The sequence below is a fragment of the Phyllopteryx taeniolatus genome, chromosome 2 (genome assembly GCF_024500385.1).
Source record: "Phyllopteryx taeniolatus isolate TA_2022b chromosome 2, UOR_Ptae_1.2, whole genome shotgun sequence".
Classification (NCBI taxonomy): Eukaryota; Metazoa; Chordata; class Actinopteri; order Syngnathiformes; family Syngnathidae; genus Phyllopteryx; species Phyllopteryx taeniolatus.
This window is the reverse complement of record NC_084503.1, coordinates 40,430,655-40,448,035: the sequence shown is the minus strand read 5'-3', so window position 1 is coordinate 40,448,035 and position 17,381 is coordinate 40,430,655. Positions and strand designations below refer to the sequence as shown.

At 41.2% G+C, this 17,381-nt stretch overlaps 1 protein-coding gene across 15 annotated transcripts in view; it reads right to left on the bottom strand.

Annotated features, from left to right (window-relative positions):
* The window catches only part of herc1 (HECT and RLD domain containing E3 ubiquitin protein ligase family member 1), a 198,312-nt gene that overhangs the window by 127,092 nt on the left and 53,839 nt on the right, over positions 1-17,381 (bottom strand). For all 15 annotated transcript variants that reach the window (XM_061766250.1, XM_061766248.1, XM_061766249.1 and 12 more), the window contains exons 20-23: positions 13,927-14,041; positions 13,718-13,838; positions 13,360-13,531; positions 2,695-3,034 (exon numbers count right to left, since the gene is read on the bottom strand). In XM_061766250.1, the coding sequence (XP_061622234.1) occupies positions 2,695-3,034; positions 13,360-13,531; positions 13,718-13,838; positions 13,927-14,041 (748 nt within the window). The remainder of the gene's footprint in view (positions 1-2,694; positions 3,035-13,359; positions 13,532-13,717; positions 13,839-13,926; positions 14,042-17,381) is intronic.

The window sequence follows — 17,381 nt, the reverse complement described above, 5'->3', positions numbered from 1 at the left end:
GTCAATCACCGGACCTTAACCCAATAGAGCATGCATTTTACCTCCTGAAGAGGAGACTGAAGGGAGAAACCCCCAAACAAACAAGAACTGGAAGATGCTGCGGTAAAGGCCTGCAAAAGGATTTCAAAAGAAGAATGCAACAAACAGTCTGGTAAAGTCAATGGGTCGTAGGCTTAATGCAGTTTTTGCAAGTAAGGGTTATGCCACCAAATATTAAACGTTATTCACTTTAAGTTAATTTAACAATGTCTGTTCCAATGCTTTTGCTCACTTGAAAAGCGAGTGGCTTCAAACAAAAGGTGCTCTGTCCTGAGTTGTCTAACACATCTAGATGTAAATATCTTGGAAAAAAAATCTGGAATTCTGAACTTTTGTCTCATATTCATCTTTTGATCTGAAACCCAAATGTTTTCAGTATAGAACAAAAACAAAGGAATTGACCTAGCCGTTCCAATACTTTGGGAGGGGACTGCATATAGGGGTGTGACGATACGTTTCAGCGATGATTCGATTCGTATCATGATTCGTTGTTGCCAATTCAATTCAAGGATGATATTGGTTCATTTAGACAAGTATGATCCGAAACAATTCAGTGGCTGGACATCGATACAGTAACTTTTCAGCCAAACATTCATCCAGTGTGACTGAGATAAATACCTGCATACTGAACAGTGCAGGTGACATTTCTCTGATTTTTGTTTCTTGTAAGAGAATCGGGAGAAAACGAATTATGCTCTTTAAATATGAAGACTTCCCTGATTTACTTTTACGTCTTATTTTGTACTGTACTGTGTTTTCTGATGGACTATGCGTAATAAAAGTTGATTGATGGATTGTATTTTTTCACAATAAAAAAAAGGGGTGGGGTGCCGCTGAGGGTAAGAGTATGCCCTGCAACCCAAAGGGTGCCTACAAATGAATGTGGTTGGATGTTTGGTGATGGTGATCGGAAGGCCCGTAGGCGCAGAATGGCAGCCACGCTTCTGTCAGACTGCTCCAGGGCAGCTGTGGCTACATAGGTAGCTTACCACCACCACGGTGTGACTGAGGAGTGAATGAATAATGTGTGCAATTGGAAAGCCTCTGAGTTCCATGAAAAGTGCGACATCAGTCAAATGTTTTATTTTTTTGTATTTTAAAATAGAAACATAGTTATTTATATTATTTAAGCTATGATTTTATTGTTGGGTGTTTTCTTTCCCTGAGAGAGAGGTTTAATTGGTGTTAGAATTCTAAAGAGAGTCCTTGGAAAAATGCCTCCAATGTAATAAGTCCCTAGGTGGACCAAAATTTGAGAATCCCTGTAACAGTTAAAATACTAATGGCTCGAAACGAAGCACTGTGAGATTTTTATAAGGAAAATATTTTAGGAATAGTGTTAATAATACATAGAGAGGTAAATAAATGAACAAACCTGCTCTTTGGCGCACAAACGTGAGCCTGACACAGCGACCAGCAGTTGACATGGTCGCTGGTTCTCCTCGTTCGTCTGAGTTGCCCCTGGAGCAGGGGTCTCAAGCTAATTTTTGTCTCGGGCCGCATTGTAGTTATGATTTCCCTCAGAGGGCAGTTAGAACAGTGAAATGTTTTAAGCACCAAATCATATTATTACCATTACACAACAAATTGAGGGATAACTAGTTTTGAAATCAGAAGACAAGGATAATAGTTTCTTCAAGTATTGTTTAAATTACTGTAGAAGGGTTTGGTAACAGAAAAATGCAATATCTCAACATTATTATGACAATTTGGAATTTGGGTACAGATTTGAGAAAAAAAAAAAAAATCGAAGCATGATTTGCTTTCGCGGGCCACATAAAATGATATGGCAGGCCGCATCTGGCCCCCAGGCATTGAGTTTGACATCTATGCCCGAGAGGGTACTCTGCTATTGTTGTTAGCGGCTAGCAAGCTAAGCTAAGCAGCTGGAAAGGCTTCAAAGTGCGATTTGTCACAAGTCACACACATGCATCAATGATAATTTTTCGCTAGCATTCTTCTCATCTCTCATCCCACAAACAGACAGATGTCTTCAACAAAACAAAACAAAAAAACGCTTAAAACACACACACGTACCGTGGTGTCTCGTTCAACCACTAGGTGCACTACGGAAAGGAATGACTAGATACAGGGCAATAAAAGGAAGCAAAAAAGAGACAAGGAAGAAAGTTGCCTTGATAGTGCTAATTGCATTGTGCTAACTGAAAAAAATCACAACGTAAAACAAATTACAAGCATTTTCCTGGAAATACAACACCTCCACCTAAAGCCTGCCGTACTTAAATCCAGTGCGTTATCTCCTAGTATCGATACAACCTATTACCTTTTAAAACGATTTAAATCAATACATTTACGTCCGGGAGGCTACCTTGCCGAGCACAGATCGATCCAGTTGGATCGTAGGAACAGAAATCGATACATCAATATAATGAATGAATATATATGTATTGCAGTTTGATGTTTGTTGTTTTAAACGTCTGGGTATGTGTTATGACAATATAAAGCAAATACATTTTCATCAAGATGGATTATTTTCATTAACTGCCTAATTTATGTTTACTGCTCATTACACTTGTTTGACATATTTGAGGTTATAAATCTCACTTGGTAGCAAGTTGCTTTGATAATTGTTTTGTCAGTGACGCTTGTTTTCAAGGTTTCATTATTCCACCCATACTACTGACTGTATCTAACCTGGTCATGAAGCTTAGAGAGTCTTGTGTTCCCGTAGCAGTTTGTCCCTCTTCTTGGTTCTGGTTGGTCAGTTCACCCAATACAGGGCTAACCCCCAGTATTAGCAGGGCACAGCGGTGAATAACTGAGTTACAAGCTGCTGTGTACAAGTCCTGGCCTTCAGGGAGGATCGTACTGCTCCTTCTTCCCTCTTGAGACAGAATTGTATCCTCCTCTCCTCCACTGGTTCCTGGTCCTGCGCTCCTGGAAACCAAGCTAGAGCCAAGGCCTACGCTGGCAGCTCTCTCTCTGTCCCGACTACGTGCTACCTCTCGTGCTGAGAGGAAACATTGAAAGATTTCTGTGTAAAACAAGCAAATACACACAAAAACTCTGTTAGAGAAAAAGCAGCAGACATATACATATGGAGACAAAATTGTTGCGATCCCTGTGTTAATGAAAGAAAAACCCACAGTGGCCACAGAAATAACTTGAATCTGACAAAATAGTAAATAAAAAACATTTATGAAATTGACCAATGAAAATCAGACATTGCTTTTGAATTGTGGTACAATATATATATATATATATATATATATATATATATATATATATATTTATTTTTATTTTTTTAACTCATGAATAAAAGCCTGGACAAAAATGATGAATGAAACCTTTAGAGACAATCACTGCAGTCAAAGGATTTTTTTAGCGTTTCAGTGAGACTTTCTCTACCTCTCAGCAGGTCTTTTGGCTCACTCTTTATGAGAAAACTGTTCCAGTTGTCTCGGGTTTGAAGGGTGCTTTCTCCAGGTGCATGTTCCAGCTGCTTCCACAGATGTTTAATAGGATTTAGATCAATGGTCATAGAAGGCCACTCAAGAATAGTATACTGTTTTTTTGCAAGTAGCCATTCTTGAGTGCAATTAGAGTGTGCGTTATTTAGCTTAGTATAGCAGTGGTCTAAAATGTTATTTTCCCTGGTAGGACAGTCGATGTGCTGCTTGTTTTTAGGAAGTTCGTGGTTGAGTTTAGCTTTGTTAAAGTCCCCAAAAATAATGAGGGGTGAGTCTGGGTGTTCAGCGAGCGTTAGCAGTGCGGCATTCGTGTTAGCTTGAGGCGGAATGTTAACACCGGCGAGAATGAAAGATGCGAACTAACAAGGCGAGTAGAATGGCTGACAGTTCAAAAACAGCGACTCTAAATGTGGGCTGCAGTGTGTGGTGAGCTCTGTGACGTCAGTACATCATTTTCTTCCGCCGCCTTTTGTTTTCCCCGATAACTCCATGACGCGGTCTACCCGGTGAAGATGGAAGCCTGGAAGCATTACGGCGCCATCGGGGACAAGTTCACAAAGCAAAGTCTCTGTAAAGCACAGGGTGGTGGAACGTCCAAAGTCTTTACTGGTCTTACTATTGTCACTCTCCCTAAGCCACTACACCAGGGCTCCATGTACCCTGTGGCCACGATCTGCTGTCTGCCCTCGTGTGTGTGTGTGTGTGTGTGTGTGTGCGCGCGCACATGTATGTATCTTTGTGGATGAGTGGTGAGAGGGGATTTTTTTTATTTGTAAAGCACTTTATGAAAAGTGCTCTATAAAGTTTGATTTGATTTGATACAATAGTTTCCATTTTCCATACTTTTCCAAACCTGGAAATAAATTCAATCAAATTCCATATTTTTCCATACTTGCGTAGGAACCCTGCAAACCACTCAGACAAAGACGTGCAAGCTCACTCAGTGAAGAAATAGTGACATACAACAAACACTAAAGTTTTTATAACAAAAAATTGTTATGGAGCAAACATAGTGATCATGAAGGAAAGAAAAAGCCTCTGTGTAGGAAGTTGAACTCATCATGACTGTAAGATGGAAGTCAAGTAGCAGGATTATACAGTGCATGCTAATGATTACAGTGGGACCTGAAAGTATTCAGACCCCTTAAATATTTCACTCAGTTATATTGCAGCCTTTTGCTAACATCATTTAAGTTCATTTTTCCCCCCCTCAATCTACACACAGGACCCCATATTGACAGAAATTTTTTTTTTAAATTGTTGACATTTTTGCAGATTTATTAAGAAAGAAAAACATAAATATCACACAGCCGTAAGTATTCAAACCCTTTGCTGTGACACTTGTATATTTAACTCAGGTGCTGTCCATTTCTTCTGATCATCCTTGAGATGGTTCTACATCATCACGATAAATGATAGTTATTATTATAATTTCCTCTTATTTCTCTATTAAATTGTTTTTCTTTACTCTGTGATGAGTCCCCCCGCCCTTTGATAAAGAATAAAGAGCGACAAGACATGCCTGGTTTACATGGAGCCTTCCATTCTGATTATAATCGGTTTAGAAGCCCAGAATAAACTGACCAAATCTGAATGGAATTTCATTCGGTTTCACAGGGGTGGAATATTCCTTTTGCTAAACCGATCAGAAGTAATTTTTCACCATGTATACTGTCATTCAGAATAGAACTGGGAAAAGCTGTCTGGGCCTGCTTTGTCTCGATGTGAGCGCGTGGTGACGTCATCCTTCAAGTACAGCATAAATATGGAGGCTTGACCCGCTTGAGGTCGGCCGACATGCTCTGACAGCGGATCCCACCATGATGACCGCAGCAACCCGCTGAAAAGACGGAAGTGTAAGTCATCCACCAGCACTGAAGATCGACTACCCAACTCCCATATTCAAGTCCTCTCCTCCATTGACAAGAAGCTATAACTTCTCAATCTATTGCACCAGGAGATTAAGGAACTCAAATCCAGTTTGGGAGTTCACACACCAGCAAGTCAAAGAGCTAAAAGAAGAAAATGCCGAAATTCATTCAGCCATGAAAGTGATGACAACTGAGGTTGAAGTTCTCAGGGAAGAAAAAAAACAAACAAAATCAAAGAAGCAATGCTGGATTTACAGTCAAGAAGCATGTGGGACAACCATTTTTCCCGGCATTTCCGAGAGTACACCTGATAATCCAGAGGCTCAAGTAAAAAACTTCATGTCGACTGCGCTGAAAATCCCGAAGGAGACAGTCACCAAAATTACCTTCCACAGAGTACACAGACTAGGAGGACCGCGAGCAGGAAATCATCCCTGAACAATCACCGCAAAATTTTTAAATTCGAACATTCTTCTGTCCTTTCGACTTCGTAAAGTCGTAAGTAAGTTTGGTGTAATATTTGGTATTTACTGTGGGAAACCGTTTAAAAATGTGTGTCGGAAAATAAAAAAGGGAATCACACACGTCCTATTGCACCCTCCACTCACTGACATGGGACATTGCCCTTTGTTTTCTTTTTACTTATCTTTCTTTCTCTACTTCCTTTTCCCTTCTTATGGCACTCTTCCCCCCCACCCACATACCGAAAGCTCACCCGCACCCCCATTTTCATGCTACTTTTCGTTAAAGAATTGTACCCATCTTACAAATTCTGCCTGGGTAATCAAACATGAGCACAACTGTGTGTTTTCTCATTTACTAAATAAAAGGCTGTGGATTTCAAAATAAGAGCAAGTAAATAAAAAAAGCATGTTGTTGTATGTTCAAATAAAGTGCTCAACTTCATGATAATTCTTTGGAAAAAATACATCATGTTTTGATCATATGGGTAGAAGCAAAATCATGCATTGTAAAAATGCATTATACATAGGTACAAGGGTTTTCCAGAATTTTGAGGTCAACTTTAGGGGTGCGCATTATACACGAGAAATTATGGTAATTAGAGGCAAATTAATTTCATACTCATCCTTCATCAAAAAAAACTAAGAAAAATTAGAAAGGGAATTAGAGCTGCAAATCAAATAAATTACAGAGGAATATGCAATAAATCCAACTGACCTACTTAGGAACCAACTTTATAATGCTAAACAACAACTTAAGAGCATATAAAAAAAAAAAAATCAGTTCTTACTACAACACCTAACATACACAAATTTTGAGCACAATAATCAGGAAAAAGTTCTCTCAAACCATCTAACGTAACAAAGAAACAACAGTAATTAAAACCATACAAGAATCAAATGGCAAATTTAGTCAATCACGATACGTTATCAATGAAATATTGTCACATCACAATAAGCTGATTAAAAACATTTTATCAATAACCTAAACATCCCTCAATTAACATCTTTGGACGCCCAATAAACCGTCGCCTTAAATGATATGCCAACAGGTAGAGTTTCAGGCAATGATGGATTTTCCAGTTTTTAAACATTTCTGGTCAATACTAGAACCACTATTTTTAAGAATGGTGACAGAGATAAAAGATAAAGGCCTAATTAGAAGCCATATGAACAGAGCCGAAATAAAACTACTACTGAAACCAGGGAAAGACTCCACTCATCCAGCTTATTAGCGACCGCTGTCACTAATTAATACGGACATCAAAATCATTTGTAAGGCTTTAGCCAACAGACGAGAAAAAATTATCCCGTTGGTAATACATTATGATGAAACAGGTTTTCATAGGTGGCTATGAAAAAGCTGGACACTTTCCACAGCGGTTATAAAAAAAAGTGTAGCCTACACTTTCATTCCAATATGACAGGGGTACGAATGACTGCATATATGTACAGTTGTGCTCATAAGTTTACATACTGTGGCAGAATTTGTGTAATATTCTTTTTTTAGACCCCTATGATGAAAAATATTAATGGGTTGAGGGTTCCTTGCCCGGAAGTGGGTCAACGGGGCCCCCCTTTGGAGCCAGGCCTGGAGGTGGGGCTCAAAGTTGAGCACCATGCCTGCACCCATGGGGCCCGGCCGGGCACAGCCCGAAAGGGTAACGTGGGTCCCCCTTCCCATAGGCTCAACGCCTGTGGGAGGGGCCATAGGGGTCGGAGTGGACCATGTTCCGCGCCTCCATTGCTCAGGCGGCCGATCGGAGCTGTGGCCGTAAGGTGGTCGGTAATCTCTGAACCCATTGGTGGACACCAACGGTGAGGGATGCCGTCAAGATGAAGAAGGGGTCCTCTTGGGCCTTTTTGGCCTGTGGGACTCCTGAGGCAGCTGATGCGTACCGGCTGGCCAAGCAGAATGCAGCTTTGGTGGTCACTGAAGCAAAACCACGGGCATGGAAAGACTTCCGGAGGGCTTCGAGGAAATTCTGGTCCACCATCCGGTGTCTCAGGAGGGGGAAGCAGTGCATTATCAACACGGTGTATAGTGGGGATGGGGCGCTGCTGACCTCGACTCGGGACGTTGTGAGTCGGTGGGGAAGAATACTTCAAAGACCTCCTCAATTCCACCGATAGGCCTTCCCATGAGGAGGCAGAGTCTGGGTTCTCTGAGGCAGGCTCTCCTATCTCTGGGGTTGAGGTCATCGAGGTGGTAAAAAAGCTCCTCGATGGCAAGGCCCCGGGGGTGGATGAGATTCGCCCAGAGTTCCTAAAGGCTCTAGATGTTGTGGGACTGTCCTGGTTGACATGCCTCTGCAACATCCCGTGGACATCTGGGACAGTGCCTATGGTTTGGCAGACTGGGGTGGTGGTCCCCCTTTTTAAGAAGGGGGACCAGAGGGTGTGTTACAACTACAGGAGGATCACACTTCTCAGCCTCCCTGGTAAGGTCTGTTCTGGGGCACTGGAGAGGAGGGTCCGTCGGGTAGTCGAATCTCAGATTCAGGAGGAGTGTGGTTTTCATCCTGGCCGTGGAACAGTGGACTAGCTCTACACCCTCGGCAGGGTCCTCGAGGGTGCATGGGATGTCGCCCAACCAGTCTACATGTGTTTTGTGGACTTTGATAAGGCTTTCAACCGTGTCCCTCGGTGAGTCCTGTGGTGGGTGCTTCGGGAGTATGGGGTACCAAACCCTCTGATAAAGGCTGTTCGGTCCCTGTACGACCGGTGTCAGAGTTTGGTCCGCATTGCCGGCAGTAAATCGGACTCGTTTCCGGTGAGGGTTGGACTACGTCAAGGCTGCCCTTTGTCACAGATTCTGTTCATAACTTTTATGGACAGAATTTTTAGGCGCAGCCGAGGTGTAGAGGAGGTTCGGTTTGGTGGCCTCAGTATGTGGTTCTGTTGGCTTCATCAAGCCATGATCTACAACTCTCACTGGAGCGGTTCGCAGCAGTGTGAAGCAGCTGGGATGGAAATCAGCACCTCCAAATCTGAGACCATGGTCCTCACTCGGAAAAAGGTGGCGTGCCCTCTCCGGGTCGGGGAGTATCTTGGGGTCTTGATCACAAGTGAGGGAAGAATGGAACTGGAGATTGACAGGCGGATCGGTGCAACGTCTGCAGTGATACGGACTTTGTATCGGTCCGTTGTGGTAAAGGAGCAAAGCCGAAAGGTGACGCTCTCAATTTACCGATGGATCCAAGTTCCTACACCCTCACCTATGGTCACAAGCCGTGGGTCCGCAGGGTGTCCGGGCTCTCCCTTAGAGATAGGGTCATCCGGGAAGAGGTCGGAGTAGAGCCACTGCTTCTCCACATTGAGAGAAGCCAGTTGAGGTGGTTGGGGCATCTGATTCAGATGCATCCCGGACGCCTCCCTGGTGAGGTGTTCTGGGCACGTTCCACCGGGAAGAGCCCATGGTGAAGACCCAGGACACGCTGGAGAGACTATGTCTCTCGGCTGGCCTGGGAATGCCTCGGGATCCCCCGGAAGAGCTGGATGAAGTAGCTAGGGAGAGGGAAGTCTGGGCGTCTCTGCTAAAGCTACTGCCCCGACCCGACCTCGGATAAGCTGTAGAAAATGGATGGATTTTTTTTTTTTTTTTTTAAATATGATGGATGACTGAACAACAACCATCATTAATTTGTTTATGGTTATGTTTAATGATAACGCTTTTCTGAAATGCTTGACATGTTAATTTTAATCCCATTAAAATAAAATTAAATGTATTTTGCCGAGCCCTTCATGTTTTCTTCAAAGAAGTGTACCCATCTTACAAATTCTGTAATAAAACATATGAGCATGAACCATGTGTTTTCTGATTTACTAAATAAAATTAAGGCTGTGAATTTCAAAATAAAGTAAATAAGTAAAGTAAATAAGTAAATAGTAAAGTATTACATGTTCAAATAAAGTGCTTCAGAATAATTATTTGAAAAAATACTTCATGTTTTGATCATATGGGTATTGGATCACTTTGGGGGTGCGTATTATACATGGGTGTGCATTATACACGAGAAATTACAGTATGTCTCAGCATAATAATCTAAAAGCAATGGTCTTGTCGCTAGATACAGAAAAAGCTTTTAACGAAGTTAACTGGTCTTTTCTTTTCGCAGTACTTCACAAATTTGGCTTCGATGATTCATATGTTCACTGGATCGCAACGTTATACAACTCACCCAAAGCAACTATCACCAAGAAATGGGATCACATCACAAAATTTCACTTTACAAAGAAGAACTAGACAAGGATGCCCACTCTCACCCCTGCTATTCCCACTATTTATCGAACCACTGCCAATAGCAATATGCCAGAACAGAAGTATTAAAAGGTATCTGAACTCCTGTGTCAGAACACAAAATCAATTTATATGCAGATGACATTCTTCTTTAGTTACAAGAACCCAAGTAATCACTTCAAACAGTTTTTAAACCTCATTTTCGCAATTATCAGAATATGCTATGAATTGGTCAAAATCAACAATACTCCCTATAATGACTAACTCATGGGAAAATCCAAACTTTCCTATTCCGAAAGGGAATATCAAATATCTAGGTATTAATATCTCAGCAAAACTTACAGAGTTAAATAATCTCAAGCACATCTCTCTACTGGAAAAAAATGGTGATGATTTAAAACGTTGGAACAGCCTAACTATATCAGTTTTAGGGCGTATAGGTACAATAAATATGAAAAGGTACCTCAAATTAACTATTTTCAATGATCCCATTCAAACCCATGGAAAGTGGTTCCAAATGCTAGACTCTGCCTTTTTAAATTTTTCATCTAAAAATCAGCAAACTACCCTTCAGAAAGGTAAAACAGAAGGGGGACTTACCCGATTTCAAACACTATTACTTAGCTAGCTAAATACAGTACCTCATGAAATGCTTACATCCAAATGTTGAACAAAAATCTCTGCTTGTACTAGAACAGATTGACTGCAATAGCACCAAACTTTCAGACCTTCCATTTATCATCACAAGTCTCGAATGCCACAGTTGCAGACATGCAAACACCAAAGGCATGAAAAAGGTGACCAAAAAGAGAGAAAAAAAAAAAAAACATTGTATGGGGGCTCTGGTGGGGATCCCCTGCGACCCCGCAGAGAATGTTTTTTATTTTAACATAAATTAAGCAATCTGGAAGACTCTAAAAAGTATAATAAGGCAAAATAAAAAAATTTCACGTAGAAAAACATTTATTTACACCACTCAAGTACATTTTGACGTACAAATTTAAGATTAGAATTAAATTTGCCTCATTTCTTTGCTTTTTTTTTGGCCTCCAACTTGACCCAGGCCCATTTCCACCTGCACCTGATGCCTGCTTCAAGCTGTGCGACATGAATAGCATCCTCCTCTTTAAGCACACTCATTCTGGAAAAGAATGGACTAAAATCATTGTCTGTTTCACTTCATTTTTCACTATTACCAACTTCAAAGGCTAATCCTAAATGCATCCTCCAGGAAAATATTAAATACAATATTTTTCAGTTTTTATTGACCATTTCTGAATTTGAAGTTAGTTCATTCTGTGTTGTGACAATCCTTAACATCGCTCTATCGCTTAATAAATTTAACATTAACATCCGTAAACTAATTAGACAATTGTAGGCACATTTCCTAATTAATACAAAATGTAGTAGCGGATCAACTCTTGTTGCAGATGTTACGTGTGCTTCGCGGTTCCGCTGGGACCACAACCAGGGCCACGACCCGCAGCACCTCAACACGAAAATACAAAAGACCAGTGCAACAAATACGACATGGGCTGATCTGATGAGCAAAAATGTTGCTTAAACGTAAGAGTAGCAATAGAGGATGTCCGCTCCAGAGGTGGGTAGAGTAGCCAAACATTGTCCTCAAGTAAGAGTACTGTTAACAATAATTTGAAGTAAAAAGTAGTCCTCCTAAAAAATTACTTAAGAGTAGAAAGTACAAAGTGAAATTATTCCTCAAGTGCTGAGTAAATAGTAACTAATGATTTGGTTTTTTTTACCACAGCATGAGCATCAATAAAATAAAAAAATTACAAAATAAAACATGAATGTGCAAATTCTGATGTTGTTGTGTGTGTTCGCCCTCTTGGAGGTGGGGGATGCTCTCGGTCCCTGGGTGCCGGGGAGGTGCCTGCTGGCCCTACTCCGGAGGCCTCGTCCTGGTCTCCAGGTGGGCGGCTGGGGGCCGTGCTGCCGCACCGCGGGCCTGTGTCCTTCTCTTCCCTCTCCCCAGGGCGCACCACCATGGTCGCCGCCCCTCTCTCTCACTCGGGCTGTGTGGGGTCCACAGCTGACTTTGGGGGCTGTGGTAGGGTGTCGGCGACTCCTGCTTTGGGCCCTGTACTGGTCTCTGGGTGATGGGGGCGGGGGGGTGCTCTGGTGATTTTCCCTTTTCTCCGTGGTCTTTTAGCCAGTCGGGGCCCCCCCGCCTTGGGCAGTCCTTCTTCTCCCCTTTCCTGGCACCCTCGCCCATCATTGCTCGCAGCGGGTGCTTAACATGCGCTCACATTTGGCAGACTATGACTTTTTTCGGATGGCAGGTGGCTCCTGCGTTGGGCCCTGTTTGTGGTTGGGGGCCCCCATGCTTTCCGGGGGTGGTGAAGGCGGTTGGGCGTGGCGGGGTTATTGCCCTAGGTCCTGGGGAGTGGGTGGCGTCCCCCTGGCAGGGTCCCCCGCGGGATGGGCTCACTGGCTTGGCCTCCCCTTGCAGATGGAAGGAGCCGTGCCCACCCTTCGTCAATGTGCCGGCTCAACAACTCCGTACACCAGTTGACTAACATGCACGTGATATGGTGTTCATTCACTAATAAGTTCCATAGACAAGCTCTAGGCTTGAATTGGTTCTGCTGGGACAACTAACAATAACACAGGTTATATTAAGATGACAACGCACAAGTTCTTACAGGTGTTTAGACACGACAAAAGCATCCCACCGCACCACTAATCAATAGCACTGCCTTGCTCATTTCCCCCGTCCTGTCCTGTCCTTTTCTGTCCTCTCATCTTGTCCTATTGTTTAGTTGTTGGGTGTCTTAAAATTGTAGTTCACTGACTGAATATCAATACACCAACATTACGCAGAACTCTGCAATGTGACTTTTGCGCACGTGTATATTGCGATGATGATGCTCACACGATATGTTGTGCAGCCTAATTGCCATCCCATACTTTATATCGCACGGTGATATATCAAGAAAGACAACTTACATTTACATTAATGGGAAATTTGGAGTCAATGTCGTTAAGCTAGTTTGTCATGATCAATCACGGTCAATTAAGATTATAAATCTAAGATAACTAAAACGACATTCCATGTTATAGTATCATTGTATAATCATAGTCTACGAAAAATATAAATAGACAAAACACAAAAGAAAAACCAATACAAAATTGCAAACACCTCGATATGGATATTGATATGGGCAAAAACTATAACTGTAATTCTGAATAAGCATATAATCAGATGGGACTGTGGCCTTCTGAATAAGCTAAAAAAAATTCTAGATTTTGTACTGCATTTACATATACTACATTAAAATGTCTGAGGTACTTACTTCCAGCTGTCATGACTTCATGTTCCCTGTCTTCCTCTTCATCATCTTGCTCCTGATGGCCCTCTTCCCTCTCACGGTCAGCTCTCTCTTCCAATTCAGCCTCCTCATCAATAGTGCGGGTGAATGAATGTTCTTGTGGATCCATGTCTAGAGAGTCCTGATTGTCTGAAATCTTACCAGATGGACCAGATTTCTTTTATACAAAGAAAAACTGAACTTTTCCAAAGGCAAATAAAAAGAACATCTACCCTAATTAGAGTTAGCCCGAAGATATTTTGATAGTTATAAAACATGGATAGTTTCAGAGCCCCTACCCCTACACAAAGCATCCGTGTGTGGCTGTCTAATGGCAACTTACCCTCCTCTCCCGGGATGAAGATCGCGTCTGAATGAAATCCATATTCTTACATGCCAGCAGGCGATTTCGTACAATATAAACACTGCGATAGACCTCTGCCATGGACTTCGATGGCTGGTCTCTAAAGCAAAGGTAAAGTTTGTCAATTTGACAATTTAGAATATATATCTTTAATTTCGGCTCGTCTTCAAAACAATATTATACGTTACCTTCCCTCTCCATGTGCTTGTTTGAGCAACCCGGTGTGCTTCAACAAGGCTGCTAAAACAAACCGGGATACAGTATCTAATAGAGACTCGTTACAAAGAGAGGCGTTGTCCCAATCTGCAAAATAATGCGGAACACAGTCAGCACTTTATCAGAATTCTATTCAGGACTTTTCCTAGCAGTTATAGCTTAATTCATTATGTCAGGGGTCACCCACGTTTCTGAAAATAAGAGCTACATTTTGGGTATGACAAGTAATTACTAGGCTTTACACGATCAGGATTTTTGGAGCCGATCACCGATCAGCAAGTTTAAAAAAAAGATCACCGATCCGATCACAAGATGGAGCAATGCGTCTATTTAAATGACTTGTACATTGACTGTATATACTTGTGTACTTAAAAATTACATTTACAAAAAATAATGTATCTTTGCTCATCTATTTATGCCAGTGAGGCATAGTGACAGACAGAACAAATGAATGGTTTTCTATTAGATGCCAGTAAGTACAAACAGTAATTAAGATATCCACTTTTTGTGACATTTTTGTTTGTTGCTGTGCCGTGAGATTTTTCAATTGTAAAATATGTGCCTTGGCTCCATAAAGGTTGGAAATCACTGCTGTAGTCATATCATGTATTCTAATCAGTCAGGTCAAACCAACATTACAACATGACAGAAATAATGGGTGCCAACTTCAAATCAACATTACACAGACATGCAAACACCAAAGGCATTAAAAAGGTGACCAAAAAAAAAAAAAAAAACATTTTAGGGGAGGACTGGGGGGATCCACAGAGACCTCGCAGATAATTTTTTTATTTTTATTTTAACATAAATTAAGCATTCTGGGAGACTAAATAGTACAATAAGGCAAAATAATAATAATAATTCCCCCAGAAAAAGATTTACACCACTCAAGTACATGTGATGTACAAAATTAAATTTGCCTCATTTCTTTGCTTTTTTGTTCTGGCCTCCAATTTGAGCCAGGCCCATCTCCACCTGCACCTGTTGCCTGCTTCAAGCTGTGCCACATGAATAGCATCCTCCTCTTTAAGCACTCTCATTCTGGAAAATAATTGATTAAAATCATTGTCTGTTTCACTTCATTCTTCACTATTACCAACTTCAAAGGCTAATCCCAAATGCATCCTCCAGGAAAATATTAAGTACAATATTTTTCTGTTTTTATTGGCCATTTCTGAATTTGTTACCTCATTCTGTGTTATGACATAATGACATAATCCTTAACAGTGCTCCGTCGCGTAACACATTTAACATTAACATCAGTAACCGAATTAGTAGGCTTTACACGATCAGGATTTTTGGGGCCGATCAGCAAGTTTTAAAAAAAAAAACGATAACCGATCGCCGATCCGATCACAAGATGGAGCAATGTGTCTATTTACATGACTTGTTCATTTATTGTATATACTTGTGTACTGTATACTGTATCCATCCATTTTCTGTACGGTTTACCCTCACAAGGGTTGCGGGCGTGCTGGAGCCCATCCCAGCTCAAAATTATTCTCTAGCATTTTAGACAAAAGTTAAAACACTAATGACCTTTAGGGGGCATTCAAGGATTGGCCACTGACATAAGTTTAGGTCAAATCAACATTACAACTGACAGAAATAATGGGTGCCAACTTACTGTAATTAAATTACTTTATTGCAATTAAATTACTTTAATAAATACTGTTAATGACATGCTTATTCTAACTTTCTCACTATCCCGGCTATTTTTTTCCCCATGCTACGTTGCTTGAATGCGGCATGCTCCTCATGTACATTCTTCAGGTGCGTGATCCAATTTGTTGTGTTGAAGCATTTCCCCACGACGTACTTCAGTTGTGCACAGACTGCAAATAACTTGCGTGTTGATATAGTCCCACACCGACGACGTGTTTTTTTCACTGATAAGATTGAAAAAACTTTATTGGCCGTCAGATATTTACAGTACTGCACAACAAGACACGTGACAAGGCTAAAAATAAACTAGCTTTTGGATTCATACAAAGACGCGGAGTTAAATGTATTGTGCAGAGCCGATCAATGACGTAATTGATCGGATAGGCGACTTATGACATGAAGCGGATCAGCATAAAATGCTAATTATCGGCCGAGACTGATAACGCTGATCAGATCGGTGTAAAGTCTACTAATTAGATAATTGTAGCCGTGTTTCCTAATTAATACAAGATGTACTAGTGGATCAGCTCGTTGCCGATGTTACGTGTGCTTTGCGGTTCCACTTAGGACCACAACCAGGGCCCCGACCCTCAGCACCTCAACGCGAAAATACAAAAACCAGTGCAACAAAAAAACCACTGGCTGATCTGATGAGCAAAAATGTTGCTTAAACGTAAGAGTAGCAATAGTGGATACCCACTCTAGAAGTGGGTAGAGTAGCCAAATATTGTACTCAAGTAAAAGTACTGTAACTTGACAATAATGTGACTCAAGTAAAAAGTAGTCCTCCAAAAAATTACTTAAGAGTGAAAAGTACACAGTGAAATTATTACTCAAATACTGAGTAACTTATTTTTTTCCCCCCACAGCATGAACATCAATTTAAAAAATAAATAAATAAAGGGTGAAAGTACAAATTCTGATATTGCTGTGTGTATGCACTAGGCTTTACACCATCAGGATTTTTGGGGCCGATCGCCAATCAGCGAGTTTAAAAAACCGATAACCGATCCGATCACAAGATGGAGCAATGTGTCTATTTAAATGACTTGTTCATTTACTGTATATACTTGTGTACTTAATTCATCCCAAAAATATATTTACAATAAATAATGTATCTTTGTTCATCTATTTATGCCAGTGAGGCATAGTGAACAAATGAATGTCTTCTATTAGATGGCAGGAAGTACATACAGTAATTAATGTAACCACTTTTTGTGACATTTTTGTTTGTGGGTGTGCCGTGAGATTTTTCAATTGTAAAATATGTGCCTTGGCTCCATAAAGGTTGGAAATCACTGCTGTAATCAGATCATGTATTCTAAGCATTCAGGTCAAACCAACATCCAACATTACACCATGACAGAAATAATGGGTGCTAACTTACTGTAATGAAATTACTTTATTGTAAATTAAATTACTTCACACACACCACCTTAGAGCATGGTCCGAAAGAAGGCCTGCATGTTCGCTTACAACCATTAGTGCTAGCACTAGGTTGCTAGGCTACATAACGTTTTGTTGCCTGCTTCTGAGCGGTACCATATTAATAGTACGTAAACATAACTCACGCAAGCCTTAAACGAACGTCCTCTCCCGAGCACCGGTGACCACCAACACACGTTTTGCTCCATTTTGTTTTTATAAACACACGGCGCGATCCATTATTGTTGTCGTCGCCATGGTAACAAGTGTATCCGGTCGCATTTGAGTTGACAAGATGAAGCCCAGTGATCATAAAAAACGGGATGCGGTGGTATGG